This window comes from Canis lupus, chromosome 12 (genome assembly GCF_048164855.1).
Source record: "Canis lupus baileyi chromosome 12, mCanLup2.hap1, whole genome shotgun sequence".
NCBI lineage: Eukaryota > Metazoa > Chordata > Mammalia > Carnivora > Canidae > Canis > Canis lupus.
Genome location: NC_132849.1, coordinates 36061395 through 36079552, shown reverse-complemented (window position 1 = coordinate 36079552; position 18158 = coordinate 36061395). Strand labels below are relative to the sequence as shown.

Sequence of the window (18158 nt, the reverse complement as noted above, 5' to 3'; positions counted from 1 at the left end):
TCTGTTCCTCTTAGCTTCCTTATATCAAAAAGGAAATTAGTATTATTTTATTCATACATTTAGTATGATTTTGGTTAAAAGGGCAGAAAATTGTATTGTGAACTCCTGCTTCCTAGCATCTTGAATTCTTAGTACCTTGCTCAGTTCTTGATGTGTAATAGATACAATTATCTGGTTGAGGAACAGATGATTGGAAGGAAGGAAGGGAGGGAGAAAGGAAGGTTGATTGGTTTGTTGGATGGCTGGATGAATCTGCATTCTGTAGCTCATCTCTGGATGAGACCTCTTCTGGACCTCTTCTGTTAGATGTATTGCTAAGGTGTCTGACAAAAATTACAGCAGCAGAACATATGCATCATAAATTGATTTAGTGGGGGATCCCTGTGGCTCAGCAGTTTGGCGCCTGCCTTTGGCCCAGGGCGCGATCCTGGAGTCCCGGGATCGAGTCCCACGTTGGGCTCCCTGTATGGAGCCTGCTTCTCCCTCTGCCTGTGTCTCTGCCTCTCTCTCTCTCTCTCTCATGAATAAATAAATAAAATCTTTAAAAAAATAAATTGATTTAGTGAATTGGATCAGTCCTATTTGTTTTACAGAGAATTCCCCATTTGGACATAATATGAATCAGTGGTCATGTTTGTTTCAGAGATTTGCATCAGTTTAAGAAGTTAGTCTTCAAAAAATAGTTGTGAACATATTTTAGTATTCCCATTGTTTTCAATCCAGGCTTTGTCCACTCTGGTTTACAGTTACATATGCTTCACATAGTTTCATTTTGTGGAAATGCCTGTAAAACAGATTTTTGTAACATGAATCATTTCTACTGATAACCATAATTTTGCCCTTCCTGCTCTGCACTGATTACGGCACCAGGAAGAGAGGGAGAGGGAAGCACTGGCTTTTGGAACATCCGCCTTAAGCTTGAAGCAGAGAGAATGAACGAATGAACGCTCACAGCATTAGATTCCTCCTTGAGCAGAACTGAATGCCTGATAACAGCCAGCCAGGAGCTGGGGGAGTTAAGAGCAGCAATTTTACATTACACTGGAGTTTCTAGGCTGGCATAAAAAGAGATGCCAGTATTAGCTATTTGCATCTTACTGTAGCCACAGGGATATGTGAACAGCTGGAGAATTAATTTGATATATATTCCCAGAAGCTTCTTCTCTGCCAACAGAATTCCATTACTGTGAGCTTCTGAGTGTGTGCTGTGAATTTGTTTCTTGCCTTTTAATATCTGCTATAGCATATTTCTGGTAAGTGGATTGCCACATAATGGGATGTAGCTATATCTTGGTTTGGAGTAAACTCCATTAACCTAAGCTGATACAGGGTAGAAAAGGTAAGCCTTTGAGTATACAAATGCCTGTGCCTTCAGGAAGTCAGAGATTTTAGATGAACACATAGCAATGTGTCCAGTAAGTGCAGTCACACCTGAAACATTTTATTCCATATTAGTGGAATTTCAGACACCAGCACGCAGATGGAAAGATATTTTGAAGGGCAGAGAGGTGGAATCCAGGATTAGTCAGGCCAGGGTTGCCATGGCTGGTTCCTGGAGCTGCTGCTTCCCACATCTGGGGTCACATGTCTCCATACCTCTTGTGAAACCTCTTTCCCAGTGCTTTCTTTCCTCCCCTCAGGATTAAAACTCCTAACCAGCCCTCACATTTAAAATCTTTTATGTCAAATGCAGAATGAAGGCTTTTCAGGCATCGTTGAGAATACTGGAAGATGCTTTGTGAAACAGAAAGAACCAATCCAGGATAAGACTGAATATGGCTGTTGGAAGGACAGGTGTTTTTGCTTTGGCACCACATGTGTGCTCTTAAAACAAAAACCAACCTTCTGCAAAATCATTTACTAGGCTAAAAATGAAAGAGGTGTTGGGGAAAGATAGGATTAGGGATAGGTCGCTCAAAACCTATGGAACTGTATACAGAAAAGTTAAGTCTGGACAGTAAGAATCCAAATAAAAACACTGACACAGGTGGTAAGCCCCCCACAGCATTTGCATCTGACACCTGTTAAGCCACCTATAGCACAGCACAGCCCATCCTCTGCAGCCCTACTTCCAAGCTCCTATTGCTTCCTTCAGGGCATGGAACCTTGAAGACATTCACTTGTAATGAAGACCAGGTTCATCAGAATTAAATCTAAGATCCAAGGGTAGTTTCTTCCTCATGATACTTAAATACAGGGGGAAATATCTGTAGTTTTTTTCATTTGCATTTGCAACCTCCCTGGGTAGTTTAATGTCCTGGAAAGTTCAGCCAGTAGAACAGTCATTTCTCACACTGAAGGAAGGAATTTAAGATTATAAGCCTTTTCTTAAGGTGTTCGTTATTGCTGAGAGTTTTCCTTTCATTGTGAGAAAACTTACTCTTGATATTTTCATAACACTAATGTGCTGAGAAAAATCTTGTATGAATCAACACAACTTTTGCATCTTACTGACTTCATTTTCCCTTTTCCTGATTATACATTGGCTGAAGCCCACTAAAGACGCATGTCTGTTTATAGGGTAACCATTAGGAGAAGAGATACCCAGTATCCTTTGTTATTTCTCAGACTTGAATCCTATGCTGCCTTGACCCAGGTGTATCAGCAAGACATGCTCTTTAGAATGGCAACCCCAGAGGGACCCAAGACCAGGGAGTAGACAAGGTCCAGACTATTTTCATAGCAATATTAAAATGTTTCTTTTATTCTGTGTGTCAACATTTGCCCAGTGGTACAAAGGCAGTGGTGGTCACACGACTGGCATCTTAACGTGAATAGAGGCAGTGGCACCAACTAGTGCTAGTCATTGCCTTTGTCTCACCACTTTTTATATTACACATTTTATTACCATTCTGGGGGATGAAAGGGGAAGTATGTGTGAAATAATTATGTTGCATACTGAAGTACTGTGGTTGAGATGTCTTCTAAGCATCCGAGTGGAGATGTCAGGTTAGTAGTTATATATAACTGTCTCTTCACTATAATACTTAACATATTTGGACATATTTGAACATATGTGAATTTTAATTCATACATAAAATTATTAGATTTCTCTCATATTTAGAGAAACAAATTTAACATGCTGATTTGATATCTTGCAGAAGTTACAAACTTAAAAATACATTTGCAAGGGCACCTGGGTGGCTAAGTGATTGAGCATCTGCCTTTGGCTCAGGTCGTGATCCCAGGGTCATGGGATCGACTTCTGCATCAGGCTCCCCACAGGGAACCTGCTTCTCCCTCTGCCTATGTCTCTGCCTCTCTCTGTGTCTCTCATAAATAAATAGAGAAAACCTTTAAAAAATACATTTGCAGGGGTATCTCAATTGTCATTTCAGGCTGGAGACTACATTTTGTCATATGGAGAGTACCAGGACAAAAGATTACTTGAAATAAATATTTAAAGTGCAATAATCCTGTTTTTAATTCCTTCCCCACCCCTCCACCCCCCACCAGTCCAAGGAGAAATCAGGAATCAGAGAATCAGAGCTTTCATCCTTGCATTCTATATATGGATTTGCTTAAGAGAGATTTAGAAACATCAAATTTGCCAAGCACTGTCCGCAGAACTGTTGTGCTCAGATTTGATTTCTATAATCAAACCTCACTAAATTTTTGCTTTGAATCCCTGTTGGTTGGCTGTCAAATTATCTTGAAGTATAATATTCTGTAATAGAAAAACATAAAAGCATTTGTCTCAGAAGCATGTTGTACTTGATCCTATAAAGTAGTGGTTGCTAAGGGAACTATTTGCCAAGAAGAGAAACAAAGTATTGGTTAGGGTGAGGGTAGAGAATTTAAAAGTTGCCCTCTCTAAAAAGAAAATAAAAGAATATAAGACATTTTGGGGTCCAGAGTCCACTGCTTCCTAACTGGACATGGTAGCTACCATTTTTTGAGGGACAGTCAGGCTTGGCTTACCTGTACATCTTCACACACAGCCTGTGCTGCTGCCAACAGGCTTCTACTGGAAACAAAGCAGGAATCAGTAAAGAGTCAGGGAGAGCGTCAACAGCAATTGCCTTTTAATTCTGATTCCACAATCAGAGAAAATGGTCTTCCGAGACAACACATGGACAGCAGCATTGACCGTAACCAGTAATGAAATATGTGGCTAGATAGGTAGCATAATACTATTATATGTAATAGTACTCTACATATAGTTAACACTATACTAGGTTCTGGGGTTTAGGGGGTTCAAAGTTGGATGAGACCTGGCTCCTGCACACAAGGACTCTACCTAGTGGAGAAGTTTGACTTACATAAAGCCATTACCATAGGGGACTAGAGATCTGTGCACATGCCTGAGGGAGCATGAAAAATAGAGCAGCTCATAGTGGAGAAGACTTCCCAAAAGAGCTTTTGAACTGGGTCTTGATGGATGAATCGGAGTCATCGTGGGAAGGCGGGAAGGGGAGGTGTTCTAGGCAGAAGAGATTCTATGAGCAAAGGTGTGGAAGCAGTTATTAAGGGTTTTAGTGAGAATCTTAGTGTGCTAGAGCACTGGATATGTGAGGGATCGGTGAAAGAGGAGTCTGTAGAAGTACAAGCCGTTTCATGAAGAACCTATTCTTCTACCGTAGAAGTTTGGGCTTCCTTATTGGCAAGAGAGAACCATTGAGCAGGTTTGTGTTTTGAGGATGAGGATTCTGATGATGGCATGGGGGAAATGGGTAGTGGAAGGACAAGAGGATGGTGGCAGGGAGACAGGAGAGAGGATGCAGTCCTTCAGGAGAGGAGAAGGAGATCTTCAGGGAGTTCAAGTTCTAATGGAGCGAAAGGAAGTTTGCCGTGGGAAAAAAAAATCATGAGAATCCACTCAATTTGGTGATAGATCAATATAAATAATAGTAATAAAGATTTCTTCTCTGAATATGATGGGGAAAAAGAGAAAGAAATAGTTTTCCAGTGGATCAAATATTACTTGATTTCTTACAAGTTTTTAAGTTCCTAGGTTTGAACTAACTTTGGCTACAAATTTGGGTATAAAGTCATAAAAATTCCTTCATGACAAATCTCACTGAACAGGATTACAAGAGTGGTACTAATAGCATGTTCAACCAATAAATGTAGAGATGGGAAATCATTTATGTGTGCCATGTATTATATATTATAGTTGAAGACTAAATTATCACCTACTTTCCCATGTAGAATTGTTTATTATGTTCTTTTCTGGTTTTCCTTTCAGGACAATTTAGTAATTTCATTGTTGTCTTGAAGGTAGGAATGTACCTTTGTGTGTTTAATGTAAACAGGAAAACATCTTAAAACATATTGTGTTTTGTTTAAACTTCTAAAACCATTTTACTAAGAGCTGAGACTTTGATCAAGTTAAGTGAATCTGACCTTCTGAAATCAGAACAGAAGAGGTTTTCAAAGAATTTGTGAAGCTCTTTGTATTATGATATCTTTCTAAAGACCCCTTGACAAGAAAATTATTTATTTTAACAAGGGAGAACAGTCTTTTGTGGTAAGTTAGTGATGTCACCAGAAGTAAAATTTAGCTCTAAAAAAACTATAGCCATCTGTTTACACTGTCTTCTATGAAAACACATTAAGATGGCTTTATAACTGCTTTCGTTTGAGCAACAGGCTTAAGATATCTTAAATTCAAGAACTCTTAAGAATTCTCTCCAGATATGGTTATCAGAAACATGTTTACTATTTAACAGGTAGTATCTAGTTTAAGACATGATAAAAAGTATGATTTCCTGTAAGAAGTGTTTCAACTATGAGGAATAGCATTAAGCATTGAGTCAGCCTATGGGTTTTTCATGCTTGTTACATTTGAGCTGGATCTCATGAAAGTAGTTTTGAATTCTGCTTTGTTTCTTAATAGTCTACGACTATTAAAAAAAAAAAATAGTCTACTACTATTATTCCATGACCAGGATAGTGATTTGGTCTCAGCTTCAGCATACGACTTCCTCAACTTCTTACTAAGCTGTAGCCCTCAGTTTTGTTGTCATCTCTGGCTTTGGTTTTGGGTGGTGGTGGACATTATCATCTGAACTGAAATCCATTGGAGAATCTCCACCATTGTATGTATCCGTTCTTTTGGTGGTGTCTGAGGTTTTACGTTTATTAGCTGTCTTGATGTATTAAGTTGCAGCTGTTTTAAACCCAAAGCTAGTCTTTACCTGATGGACTAAAAAAAACTGTAGGTATATTTGAATCAGATTGACAGAAGTGTTTCCTATAGTTTTATTGAAAGTAGGCAAATCCAGGAATCTTTGTTTAAAATAACACATAAGAGAAGTGGTGGTTTTTGATCATATGCATTTGTGTATGTGGTTATTTAATGTCTACATGTATGGCTGTATTTCCTTTTTCTCACTTATTAGGGAGTTGGATTTCATTCATTTGTCAAATTGCAGCCAAAACCACCTTTTTTTGTAAATTGGGGTGTCAATCAATATCACGTTAAACTTGACATCTTTGCACATTTTTGCTTTTAAACAGACCTTTGAATGAAGGTGCAAGCAAATATTCTGTGGTTGTTAATTGTTTTACAGATGAGAACTGGGATGATGACCAGCTGCTTGGTTTTGAACCCTGCAATGAAAATCTTGTGTCTGGCTGCAATATAATCAATGGGAAATGCGAATGTGACACCATTCGCACCTGCAACAATCCCTTTGAGTTTCCAAGGAAGGATATGTGCCTTTCAGCTTTGAAGAGGATTGAAGGTAAGTACTGATTCTCACAATTGTAAGGCCTAGCACTGTATACTATTGAGGCAAAGACACGCTTACAGGGATTGGTAGCTTTTATGATCCCAAACAAAATGCATAAAGTTGACCAAGTACTGATGTGATGATGTGTGTGAGCCTGTGCATTTGTGTTTCCTGGGGGCTGTGGAATTGGTAATGCTGTGGTCTCATGAGCAGGGTAGTTTATGCCAGCTTGCCTAGGTCACCTCTGCATTCTGGATGATTTCACAAGTGGTGTGCTTGAGATCGGCATCTGTTGTCACCAGGTCCATTCCGCTTGATTTACCATAGCATGGTGCTCCATGAGGAGAGTGCTAATAAGAAATGCAGCTCATCTGGCAAGAAAGTGTGTCTCTTTAGCAGAGATGGGAGAATTGCACAGTGATGGTTAAAGGATTCTGTTCAAAGCTAAAGCATGGCAAAACCACATAGGTGTGGATAGGTCATTGGGTGTTTTGCCTGTGGAATGAAGTCAGAAATTACATTAAAATAACAAAATTATACTAATATGGCCTATATTTTTTGTACATTCCTGCATAAAATCTAGACAAAAGATTGGAGACTTAGAAGTATGATTCCTAGCTACAGTGATAATGAGTTGCATGCCCAGAGCTTGTACCATGGCTTGCAACCAGGATTAACAAAGAATAAGGCCCCAGACCAGCATGGTACTCCTATCTTAGCTCCATGTTCCTCTTGAGGAAAAAAAAAGAGCCGAACAAGACATTCTTAAGTTTACCTGTTATCTCTAAAATGATATCATCCTAAGATGGAGAGATTAGTAACATGATTTGGAATACCAAGGATTTGTGAGATCTTCTAAGGGCAGTATGGCAGGACTCAAGTTTTTTATTAAGTTTCCAACGCATATTTAAATGGTAATAAAGCATAAGAAATTTATAGTAGCTTCTAAAATAGCTTTTCTATCATATTTACCAATTTTGCTAAATCATAAAAAGAAATTACAGTAGGAAACAAGAGAAATAAAATTTTAGAAGTACAGAGCATGTTAGGTAACATTTAGTCTGGCCCTTAAATTTGAAAATTAGAAAATTGAGCTCCATGCAATTGGTCAGTAACAAGCCCAGGACTGACCATGTAAAAGTATTCTCTCAACTACATCGTGACATTGGACAACATGCTACCTGACTCAGTTTTACCATCCTGTGGCTCTTTACTCATCCTTGTCTCTACCTGATTGCTTCTTCAAAAAGAGTATTTTGCCAATTTTAACATATGAACTTGCGGGGATATAGATGAAGTGGTCAAATATCTATTTAAATATACATATATATATATATTTAAAATCACACGATATAAAATAATACAGCAGTTTAGATTATCTTTGCCACAAACTTGGGTTTGTTTTTTTGGGGTTTTTTTTTTTTTTCAAACATTTTGGATGTGTCACTGTCACCGTCTTTGTTCAGACTACCTCCTAAGTCCTTTAACACCCTGTTCCCTGGCACACCCTCTTCACTGCTATCTATCCGACACGCAGCAGATTTCGAATCTACGTTATCGTGAGAAGTTTTGTTCAAAACTCAGTGTCCTTCCACATAAAAGTGGGACAGTTGCATTTTTAATTAGGGGTATATTTATGATCTTTACAATGTGGAGATTAATGGCATTGGTTTTTAAAGTGATTCTAAATAGGCTGTTTATAAGACCCATCACTTCCAATTTTGAGAGCGTTCCCTCAGGAATAATTACAATAGCTGATTAAATTTCTTTACTTTTTTTTTTTTTTAACAGATTCTGTCATATGGCCTCTTATATAATCAAAAAGTAGAACTAGTTGATCTCATTTAAAGTTAATGTATCTTCTGCAACGAGTACTTTGTTTCCTCAAAATAAAGCACCCTGCAACATTCAAGATCTTATAAGAGGTCAGCATTAGGGGCAGCCCCAGTGGCCCAGCGGTTTAGCGCCGCCTTCAGCCCAGGGTGTGATCCTGGAGACCCGGAATCGAGTCCCACATCGGGCTCCCTGCATGGAGCCTGCTTCTCCCTCTACCTATGTCTCTGCCTTTCTCTCTCTCTGTGTCTGTCATGAATAAATTAAAAAAAAAAAAAATCTTTTTTTTTTTTTTTTTTAAGTCAGCATTAGGGGGTTTCCTTTTCTGAGAAACAAGTTTGAAGGAGAAAGCCCCACTTTTATCCAAATGTATATTGCATATGAAAGAATAGTGATGATCTAGAACCATATACAATTGAGTTGTTGTTATTAGCAATGAGACTTGGAATGCTTCCTTGTATTGTGACCTGGAATTGCAGGGTAAGGTGGCGGGGAGGAGGTAGAGTCTGAACAATTTAGAATTTGCATGGTGGTGGATTCTAGGAAGGAGGACAATGTAGATAAAAGAATGAAACATAGAAGTGAGCTTTGCATGACTTTCATAAGACATGGGGGATACTGATCTAAAAGAGCAAGGTTTCATGTTGCTAGATTAGAGGAAATAAAGATGGGGAGCAGCCTGGGACTGGATGATGGAGTGTCTTCAGCATCTCAAAGGGAGCTCCAGCCTGGTGATAGAGGAACTATCAGAAACCATTGCAGGTTTGTGAGCAGAGAGAATCAGAACCTGGTGAAGTCCACGATGGGCTGATGAGGGTTGAGAGGTGATAATGGAGTGGGTTAGCAGGGGAGATACTGTGGTCTGGAGGCCCACAGAAGAGCCCTTTCAATTATTTAGATGTGGTGCCACTAGAGACTGGACTGGGGGCTAGTAGGGAAATAGCAAGGAAGAGATGGATGCACACCATTTTGCTGAAAGAATCTGCAGTATCTCCTAACAGATAGAGGAGGGTGGAGAATGCACAAAGATGATTCTGGGTTCCCCATCTGAAATAGCACAAGAATGATAGTACAAGTCACAGAGGTGAGGATACTTTTGAGATGTTTCTGATGAAGTGGAACTGGAGAATGGGATGTTTGTTTTAGGGATAGTGGGTCAAGAGGGGCTTTAAAAATATGAGAGATATCACAGCATGTTTGAATGATGACAAGAATGATCTAGTAAAAAGCAAGAAAGCAGTTAATGTAAGAAGGGGCATGATTGCAGGAGCGAAGTGTTTGAAGAGAGAGGAGCAAACCTGCTTCTTTTTCTCAGACATAATAAGGCAAGGTCATCAGCTGGCATAGAGGAGGTGGGAGACAAGGTGTGAAATACTGAGGAGGAGGAGAAGAATGTAAACTAGACATCTCAGAGGGGATGAGTGCATTAACCAGGAAAGTAGATTAGGGTTGCCCACTAGTGCTGACGGCTTACTTGAGGCTGGTGGTTATACATTTGAAGGGCAATCAGCCAACCACTTGTGTGCTTCCTCCTGCTCCAGTGCAGATGCAGTAGTAGGTGCAGAGGTGGATTTGCCCAGGGTTAGGATTTTTCCTGGTATGGCTCTGATAGAAGGAAAAGGGCCCAGAGATTGAGGGTCATGCAGGAGAGTATTGTTGCTGATAGTGTGCAACCTGTGCCAGGAAGAACAAAAGCAGTGAATAGGGACGACACAGTTCCATGCAGCAGGCACAGAGTCTCATTGCATGTGCTTCACATGACTGAGGTTTTATTTTTTAAAGAGGAAAAGGCAGCGTGATCTGAAAGTGGCAGTGAGAACAGAGTGGACACCGCCCTACCCTCAGGTTTGTGGAGTGTGGAAAATGTAGCCATCCTTCTTGAGAGGACTTCAAGGGACAGAGGAGCCAAGGAGTACCCAGGTTTCAGTTAAAACATGGAGGTGAGGGGAGCATGATGGCTGAGGGGATTGTGGTGATGACAGACCACGAGTTCTAGAATGCACAGTAGAAGGATTTGGGAGTAAGGGTTGTGTAGGGCATGAATGATTTTTCAGAGCCTAGTGATAAGAATCCAGTAATGATGAGTAACCTGGTAGATGAGACGTGGTTCTTGGTGTTCTTTTGTGGGAAAATGAATAGTTCATTCTAGCTAAAGCCTTCTTTGTAGGTCCATTCTTCTTGGCAGCTTATATTGTTTAGGTGTGTGGTGTGCAGGAATAGTATTCTTGCCAGAGCATAACGAGAAAACATGGGTCTCCATTTCTATGCTTTAGGAGTAAATTCTGAGCATGAGTTCTAAACATAACCACAGCAACATTTAAAAAACCGTGTGGAAGTCATTGCAGGGCATTTCAATTTCATACTTCTAGATTTATGAAGAATACTGACGATTTCTGGGTATTAAAAAAGTTCCTGCATATTACTTACATCCATTTAAAAGGAAAGGAGTTGGTCCTGGATTTTACCAAATGGTTTCTTTCCTAAAATACATGAGCACATCACCATGAAACCAGTTCATCACAAACGTAGAGGCTGTAGGACACTGGGTAACAGCCAGCCATGGTTCTGTGCAGAATGGCTTATCAGAATCCTCTGTATTTCTCCAAAGAGGAGGAAGTCTGATAAAGGGAATGACCTATAAGGTCTTCCCACGATGATCTTAACAAAGCTTATAATTTTATGCCCCATTTTCTGTTCATCTTTGATTTGCTATATGTTGTGCTGAGCTTCACAAAAGTTAAATTGACCTACCATCAGAGGCGGGGACAAAACTAGCGAGAACTGTACCAGTCCCTATAAGTGCCAGGTTCTCTGGAGGAGCCACTCTGAGCTAAGTAATTATAGTCAGAATAGCTACTAAGGATTTAAACAATACAGTGAATAAGGTAAACCTTCAACTGTGTATATGCCTCCACGTGGTGGTCAGTAGCTTATTTTCTAAAAAATTACTATACTTCAGAGTGGTCATAAAATCAAAAAGTAGTCAGAAATACAAAACCAAGTTCAGAGAAGGATGAAAAACATCCTGGAAAACATTCAAATGTTCATTCATCCAACAAATATTTATTGAGTGCCAAATATGTACTGGGCACAGATCTAGTGGATAGAAATACAGCTGTCATGGAACTGACATTCAGAAGGGGGGGATGACATGAAAACACAAAAATGAACAGAAAATATTGTCTAATGTGATAGCAATGAACGACCGTAGCTAGGATGATATGAGAATTACTGAATTAGTGAGAAAATTGCTTTTACATACAGAGGTCAGGGAAGTTTTCCATGAAGGGAGAGTATTTGCATTAAAATCTGAATGTGGGGATCCCTGGGTGGCGCAGCGGTTTGGCGCCTGCCTTTGGCCCAGGGCGCGATCCTGGAGACCCGGGATCGAGTCCCACGTCGGGCTCCCGATGCATGGAGCCTGCTTCTCCCTCTGCCTGTGTCTCTGCGCCTCTCTCTCACTGTGTGTGACTATCAAAAAAATAAAAAAAATAAAAATAAAAATAAAAAAATAAAATAAAATAAATAAAATAAAATAAAATAAATAAAATAAAATAAAATAAAAAAATAAAATAAAATAAAATCTGAATGTAAGCATCAAATTTAGGATGATCTGACAGAGAATTCTGTTGAGAGAGAGCCACAAGTGTGAAAGTTCTAAGCTATCTTGGTGTGTTGGAGGAATAGCAAGAAAAAGAAGTCTGGGGATCCCTGGGTGGTGCAGCAGTTTAGCGCCTGCCTTTGGCCCAGGGCGCGATCCTGGAGACCCGGGATCGAATCCCACATCGGGCTCCCGGTGCATGGAGCCTGCTTCTCCCTCTGCCTGTGTCTCTGCCCCTCTCTCTCTCTCTCTCTCTCTCACTGTGTGCCTATCATTAATAAGTAAAATAAAATTAAAAAAAATTAAAAAAGCTCTCTCTTTATAAAAAAAAAAAAGAAGTCTGAGAGACTGGAATGTCATGGGGGAGGGAGAGAAAGATGGGGGTTAAATCACATAATGCCTTGTAAGTTACAGTGAAGTGAACAGATTTTGTGATGAGAACATAGGAAAGCTATTAAAGAGTTGTGAACAGAGTATTACATGATTTGTGTGGCTTAAAAAAATGAATCTGGTGGAGCAGAGATTTGGGAGACCATGAAATGCAAGAATGGGAACAGAGTCTCAAGTAGGGGTTCTTTCAGTAGCTCAGGGAAGAGGTATGGTGGTTCAGACTTCAGAGCTAGAGATGAAGGGATGGGTGGATTTGAGATATAATTTGGAACTAGATTTGTTGATGGATTGCGTGTTGAGGAAGAAGGAAAGAGGAATCAAGGAGTTCTCTTAGCTTTTAGGTTTTAAGCAAAGTGTGGTGCCTTGTACTAGAAGCCGGGATAGATTTAAGAAGATTTAAGAGTTTTGTTTTGGACAAATTAAATCTGACACCCAAGTAGAGCTCTTTGTCACTAAAGTAATTTTTAATGTAATTAACTCAGTAAGTAACATTCAGGCTCCATGGTTAAGTATACTGAGGACCAGAAAGATATATATCCCTGAGAGGAAATCAGCCCTTTCCACAAGGAGGTATAACTTAGTTGGAAATTCTAGAGAAAAATAAAATCAACCCAGTCCACACAGAGGAGACTAGCTGACGAGGTATCTGTGCGGGACCCATCAAGTGTGTTCTTAATACACTTTTTAGGCATTGCTGTATCACACATTATGTGGATTACTGGAATAATACAGATTATGTGGAACTTACTCCTGTTTGGAGACACACAGTGAACATTTTGCAAAAGGAAGACACTTGGGGTTTAAGAAATTTCCCCTTTAGTTTAGCTAAAAGCGCTTAGAGGAAATGTCAAATGGTTTATAATTTGGGGCTGTATTTATTTATTTTTCTCTACAAGATGTTTTAGAGGAAAGATAAAAAGAATTAGTGTGTGATACTTTACATCATCTTATATTGAACAGACAAGATTACTCAACATTCATAAGATGGCTGAATCAAGGAAGGCTTTGTGGAGGAATTGGGAACTGAGTCCAACTCAGAAATGCATTGGGTGGCTCAACAGAAGGGAAAGGAGGACGAGTAAGAGCTGCCTTGGAGATAGAAAAGAGAGGATGGATAGAAGGGTTCAAATAGGAGGAAATTAGAGTGGTTAATGCAGTCTAGCAGTTGATTGACTTTGAAGCATGAGAAAAATTGAAGACAGCTAAATTTGAAGAGGAGAAGGTGATTGTCAAGGTAGGTGCTCGAGGGGTGCGATGGCCAGAATAGATGCTCAGGGTCAGGAAGATCAGGCTCTTTGGCCGTGTTCTTTATTAGAATGTGGACCACAAGAAGAGCAGCTTTATGGGAGGTTGGATGAGGTGGATATTGAGTTTGTTTAGTTGTGTTTGAGGTGTCTATGGAGATCAAGGTGAAGATAGAATTTAGGAGTCTGAAACTCAGAGATCTGGCTGGAGATAAGGACTGTGAGTCATCTCCCAGGGAGAGCATGCTACTGTTAATGAGTATGTAAACGGTGTGAGGAGTATGAGCATTTGTGACAGTAATGTGCATCCTGGAGGACAGATGTGGCTGGCCGTGTTAGCACACTGAGGGTGAGATGAAAGGACCCTTGTGATAATGGTACAGGGAGAGAAAGCCTACAGACCATCACTGGCGGCCAGCTGGAGTTAGCCTCAAACACAAGTGTCGGTGCCTCTAATAGTGGGAGGTATGAAATGGAATATATCATTTTAATTATTAATTATTGGTGGATTGACTGATTTGTACTCCCTTATTCAAAAAAGCCTTTAAATGTGTTTGAGAGTACAGGAGCTGGTCAGACCCACACCTGAGATTAGAGCCGTCCAGGGTAGGACACTATAGACGAGTAAACAGTTGGATGGGAAAGTAAAGTAACAGCACTAGAGTTTTTGACTCTTTTGGTCCAGAAGAATCCTCTCAAAATTGTCTGGAACCTTCTGAGGCTACTGCTTTCTTTCTTCATTCATCTTCTTTCTTTCTTTATTTATTAATTCAAAAAGTACGTATGGAGTCCACTCTGTGTCACTACATCTCAGATTCTACCAGTTTGACTTTGTTTTGCATTTAACTTAGGGGCCATTTTCTAAATGACCCGAATCATAAATAGAATCATATTTTAGATATGCAATGGGAGCTTGTTTTTTATTTTTTTTAAAGATATTTTATAAATGTCTTAAATGATGTTTTGAAGCATTAATCTGTTCTGTAGACTTATGTTGCATGGAATATATGTGCTTAGGCAGAAATTGAAGGTTAGAAAGAAGATGAGAGAATTTATGTAACTGGTTAGATTCCTGCATTTTTTTATCTTCCGAAAACAAAAGGAAGATTGATTTTTACATGATATGGGCTGTATCTTCTGACATGAAACTAATTTTGACACAGATGACTTCTGTTTGACAGAATTTTTTTTTCAGTTTTTAAAAATCTAACAATTGCTTCAGAGCTTCAATTTTTATTCAGTATTTTCTGTGCTCTAAATTTCCTCTTTCAGTTGTACCCAAGGAATGTTAATATTATATGAGCTTATTCATTTTTAGTGTTTTACATTTCTCTTATTTTTTTTCACACAAATGTAATTGCTACATTTTATTCTTGCTCATCTTTTCTTCATTCTGCAGCCCACAGTACAACGTGTGCTGTGTGTGGCCTCATCAGATAGTCTGCCTTGTGACGCCATCTGTAATACTTGCCAGTAGACAAAAATTTAATTAGTATTTAGAAGGAAATAGGATACTGAATGCTTTTATTCACAGAACTTTTTTCTCAAGTTTTGTGCTGGAAGTAGGGATGGTGCTTACAAAAAACATTCAAGGAGATGTGATCAAATGGAGATGGGCACGTTATTTAATATCGGTTCTCTTTTTGAAATAGTACAACAGAACTCCTTGACCCTCTAGGCTCTGGAACTGTGCTAGATGAAGGCACTCACTTCCAGCCGTAGCGGGACATTTGCTGCCATCCCATAATACAAGTACAGGGATGACAAGGCACCCAGCTCTGCCCTGGCTCATGTTCTCACATGGGGCTTGGGGTCCATGGGGAGGCCTGGGCATCATGCACACAGGGAGTTTCCTAGGTTCCTTAGACTTGAGAGAGCTTAATGGACATGCCGAGATTTTGATTGCAGGGACTGGACTAGGACTTGGGGAGTCTGCATTTCCAGTGAGCCCCCAAGAGAAGCTGTGCTGACAGTTCTTCACTATACTCTGAGCAGCCAAGAGGGTTTATGCAAATCTGCCTCCCTGTGGGAGAGCATCTTATCCTGAAGTGATCATTGGACTTAATGTTGATTTCTACTACTTTTATTGTTTTTAAAGACAGAGCATAGGTTATAAAGCCTGTCTTCAAATGTTAATACACGGTAATGGTTTTATTATATAATTTTAAAAACTTTTTTCCAAGTAAATATTAAAAGAATATAATTAAATATAAGAGTAAATATAATTTTTCTATCATATACATTGAATATATTATATATTAAATTTCTATATAAATATATTTTTAGATATTTATATTTAATTTTAATTATATTTAAATATAATAGTATTTAAATATTAAAACACAAAAAAATAAAACCCAATTGAGGCATTTCATAGTACACACATTGGATCACTTAATGAGGAACCAAACAAATCGCAAGACTTGGATGCTGAGGAAATCGTTTTTAGTGGAGATGATTCCTTATAGAAGTTTACCTATTTGATCTTTGCTAAACACTAGAAAAATATCTCAAGCCTTAGGTCTGTGGATTTTTTTCACAAAAATTATATTGAACTGCGTAGTATTAAATGTTATTATCCGGGATCCCTGGGTGGCGCAGTGGTTTGGCACCTGCCTTTGGCCCAGCACGCGATCCTGGAGACCCGGGATCGAATCCCACGTCGGGCTCCCAGTGCATGGAGCCTGCTTCTCCCTCTGCCTGTGTCTCTGCCTCTCTCTCTCTCTCGGTGACTATCATAAATAAAAAAAAAAAATTTAAAAAAAGTTATTATCCTCAGATATTTCCTACTATAGTATTGACTGTAGTGAAAATGATCCAGTGTAATCATTAATTCATGGGATCAGAGGTACTGAAAGTCAAATCATATGTTTCCCCAAAATATAACTGCTGTAAAATGTAAGATTATGATAGATAAAATTTATAAAGTCCTTACAGTTTATCAATGCCATAATTATTTGGTTGAAGGGAGGGTAGAAATGGGGTGAGGATAGAAAACATTTTAGGGAAAAAACCTTTGGGAAGTACTTGGCCTTTCAAATCTGCTATTATACAATGCTTGATAATGGAATATATGTACTTAACTAGCAAACTAATAATAATACAAAGATAACCTCTCAAATTCTGATCCTTACTTCTTCTGAAGCCAAGCATGCTGTGTTGCAGCAGGGGCTGTGCCTTCTCTACTTCAGGACTTCCACCAATTCATAATTTTTAAGTTAGTCACGCGCTTCATTAAAATTACACATTGCACATTGTTTTCCTTAGGACAGTTGTATCTGAAACCAGTATTATGCTTATGGATTACTTTAGCTCATATAAATAGTTTTAAAAATTATTTTCAAGGAATTCAGTTAACAGTGCTTATCAAGTATGGAGACACCAACCCTTCCCTTGTCTAACTAGATAAAGCCATTTAACCTTAACTTCCAGGTAGATGAGGGTCCTTATTACCATTAGGGTCCCGCCAATTTTGATTTTTCCTTTAGCTATCCAAGTGTCATTAAAGATGTGTGCTTAATTAAGACAGTGAGGTTTTTATGCAACATTAAATCTGTATCGCTGTCTCCCTTTGTAAAAACAATCAGAGATTGGTAATGTGATCTATCTTTTCTTTTTTGGAGTACATGTACTAAGTGACTTTGAGATCTAAATATGTGTATTATTGTTTTAAATTCCAGCAATGCCACAGGGAAGGAAAGCATAGGCAACCATTATTCATTTTCATAAGCAGTAGACTTTTTTATTTAAGTTGACAACGAAATCGGTATTTTAGAATTTTTTGTTATAGGTATAAATTGTTGTTTTGATATCTTGATAACTGGTACAGGGGGGAAAAAAAAAGCTCCCAAAAGGCGGAAACCAGTTTCGAATATCTGGGAAATCAAAACAGGAAACTCAAGGAACTTGGCATGAGACCAGTAGGAGAGGAGCAGTTGCTTGAATAATTATACCTGCATTTTAACTGTTGGAAGTCATACAGTGACCTTCTGGTTGTTGTGATTTCTTATGCCCAGCAAAAAAAAAAAACAAAACCAAACGCCATCATGATTAAATATTTTATATTCCAGTGCTTAAGAGGGGAGTGTGTGTGTTTGTGTATGTAGAGGAGCATTTTATTCAGCCACGTTGGGGTTACACTAAACGGTGTAAAAAAAAAACCCACAGATCTTTGGTCTCACCCTCAGAATGGTGCTTTCTATGCAGCTACATGTAAATAGCCAACAATGTTCTGTACTGCTTATTGATTACCCCCCTACCAAAATACCCAATTCCTTTACTTTAACTCATTTTCTGTGCTCTCAAGCCATCTCTTCTGTCCAAATTGTGTATAACCTAGATGTCTGTCCTCTTCCTATACCTGCTCCCAGGTGTTAGTACGGGAGTACCAGAAGTTATAAGTGAACAGTTTTT

The 18158-nt window shown here is 39.0% G+C and overlaps 1 protein-coding gene across 3 annotated transcripts in view; it reads left to right on the top strand.

Annotated features, from left to right (window-relative positions):
- Positions 1-18158, top strand: part of CRIM1 (cysteine rich transmembrane BMP regulator 1) — a 184682-nt gene that overhangs the window by 32928 nt on the left and 133596 nt on the right. For 2 of the 3 annotated variants that reach the window (XM_072770548.1, XM_072770546.1), the window contains exon 2: positions 6516-6689. The exons of the other annotated variant lie outside the window; for it this stretch is intronic. In XM_072770548.1, coding sequence (XP_072626649.1) covers positions 6516-6689 — 174 coding nt within the window. The remainder of the gene's footprint in view (positions 1-6515; positions 6690-18158) is intronic. 3 annotated transcript variants of the gene reach the window in all.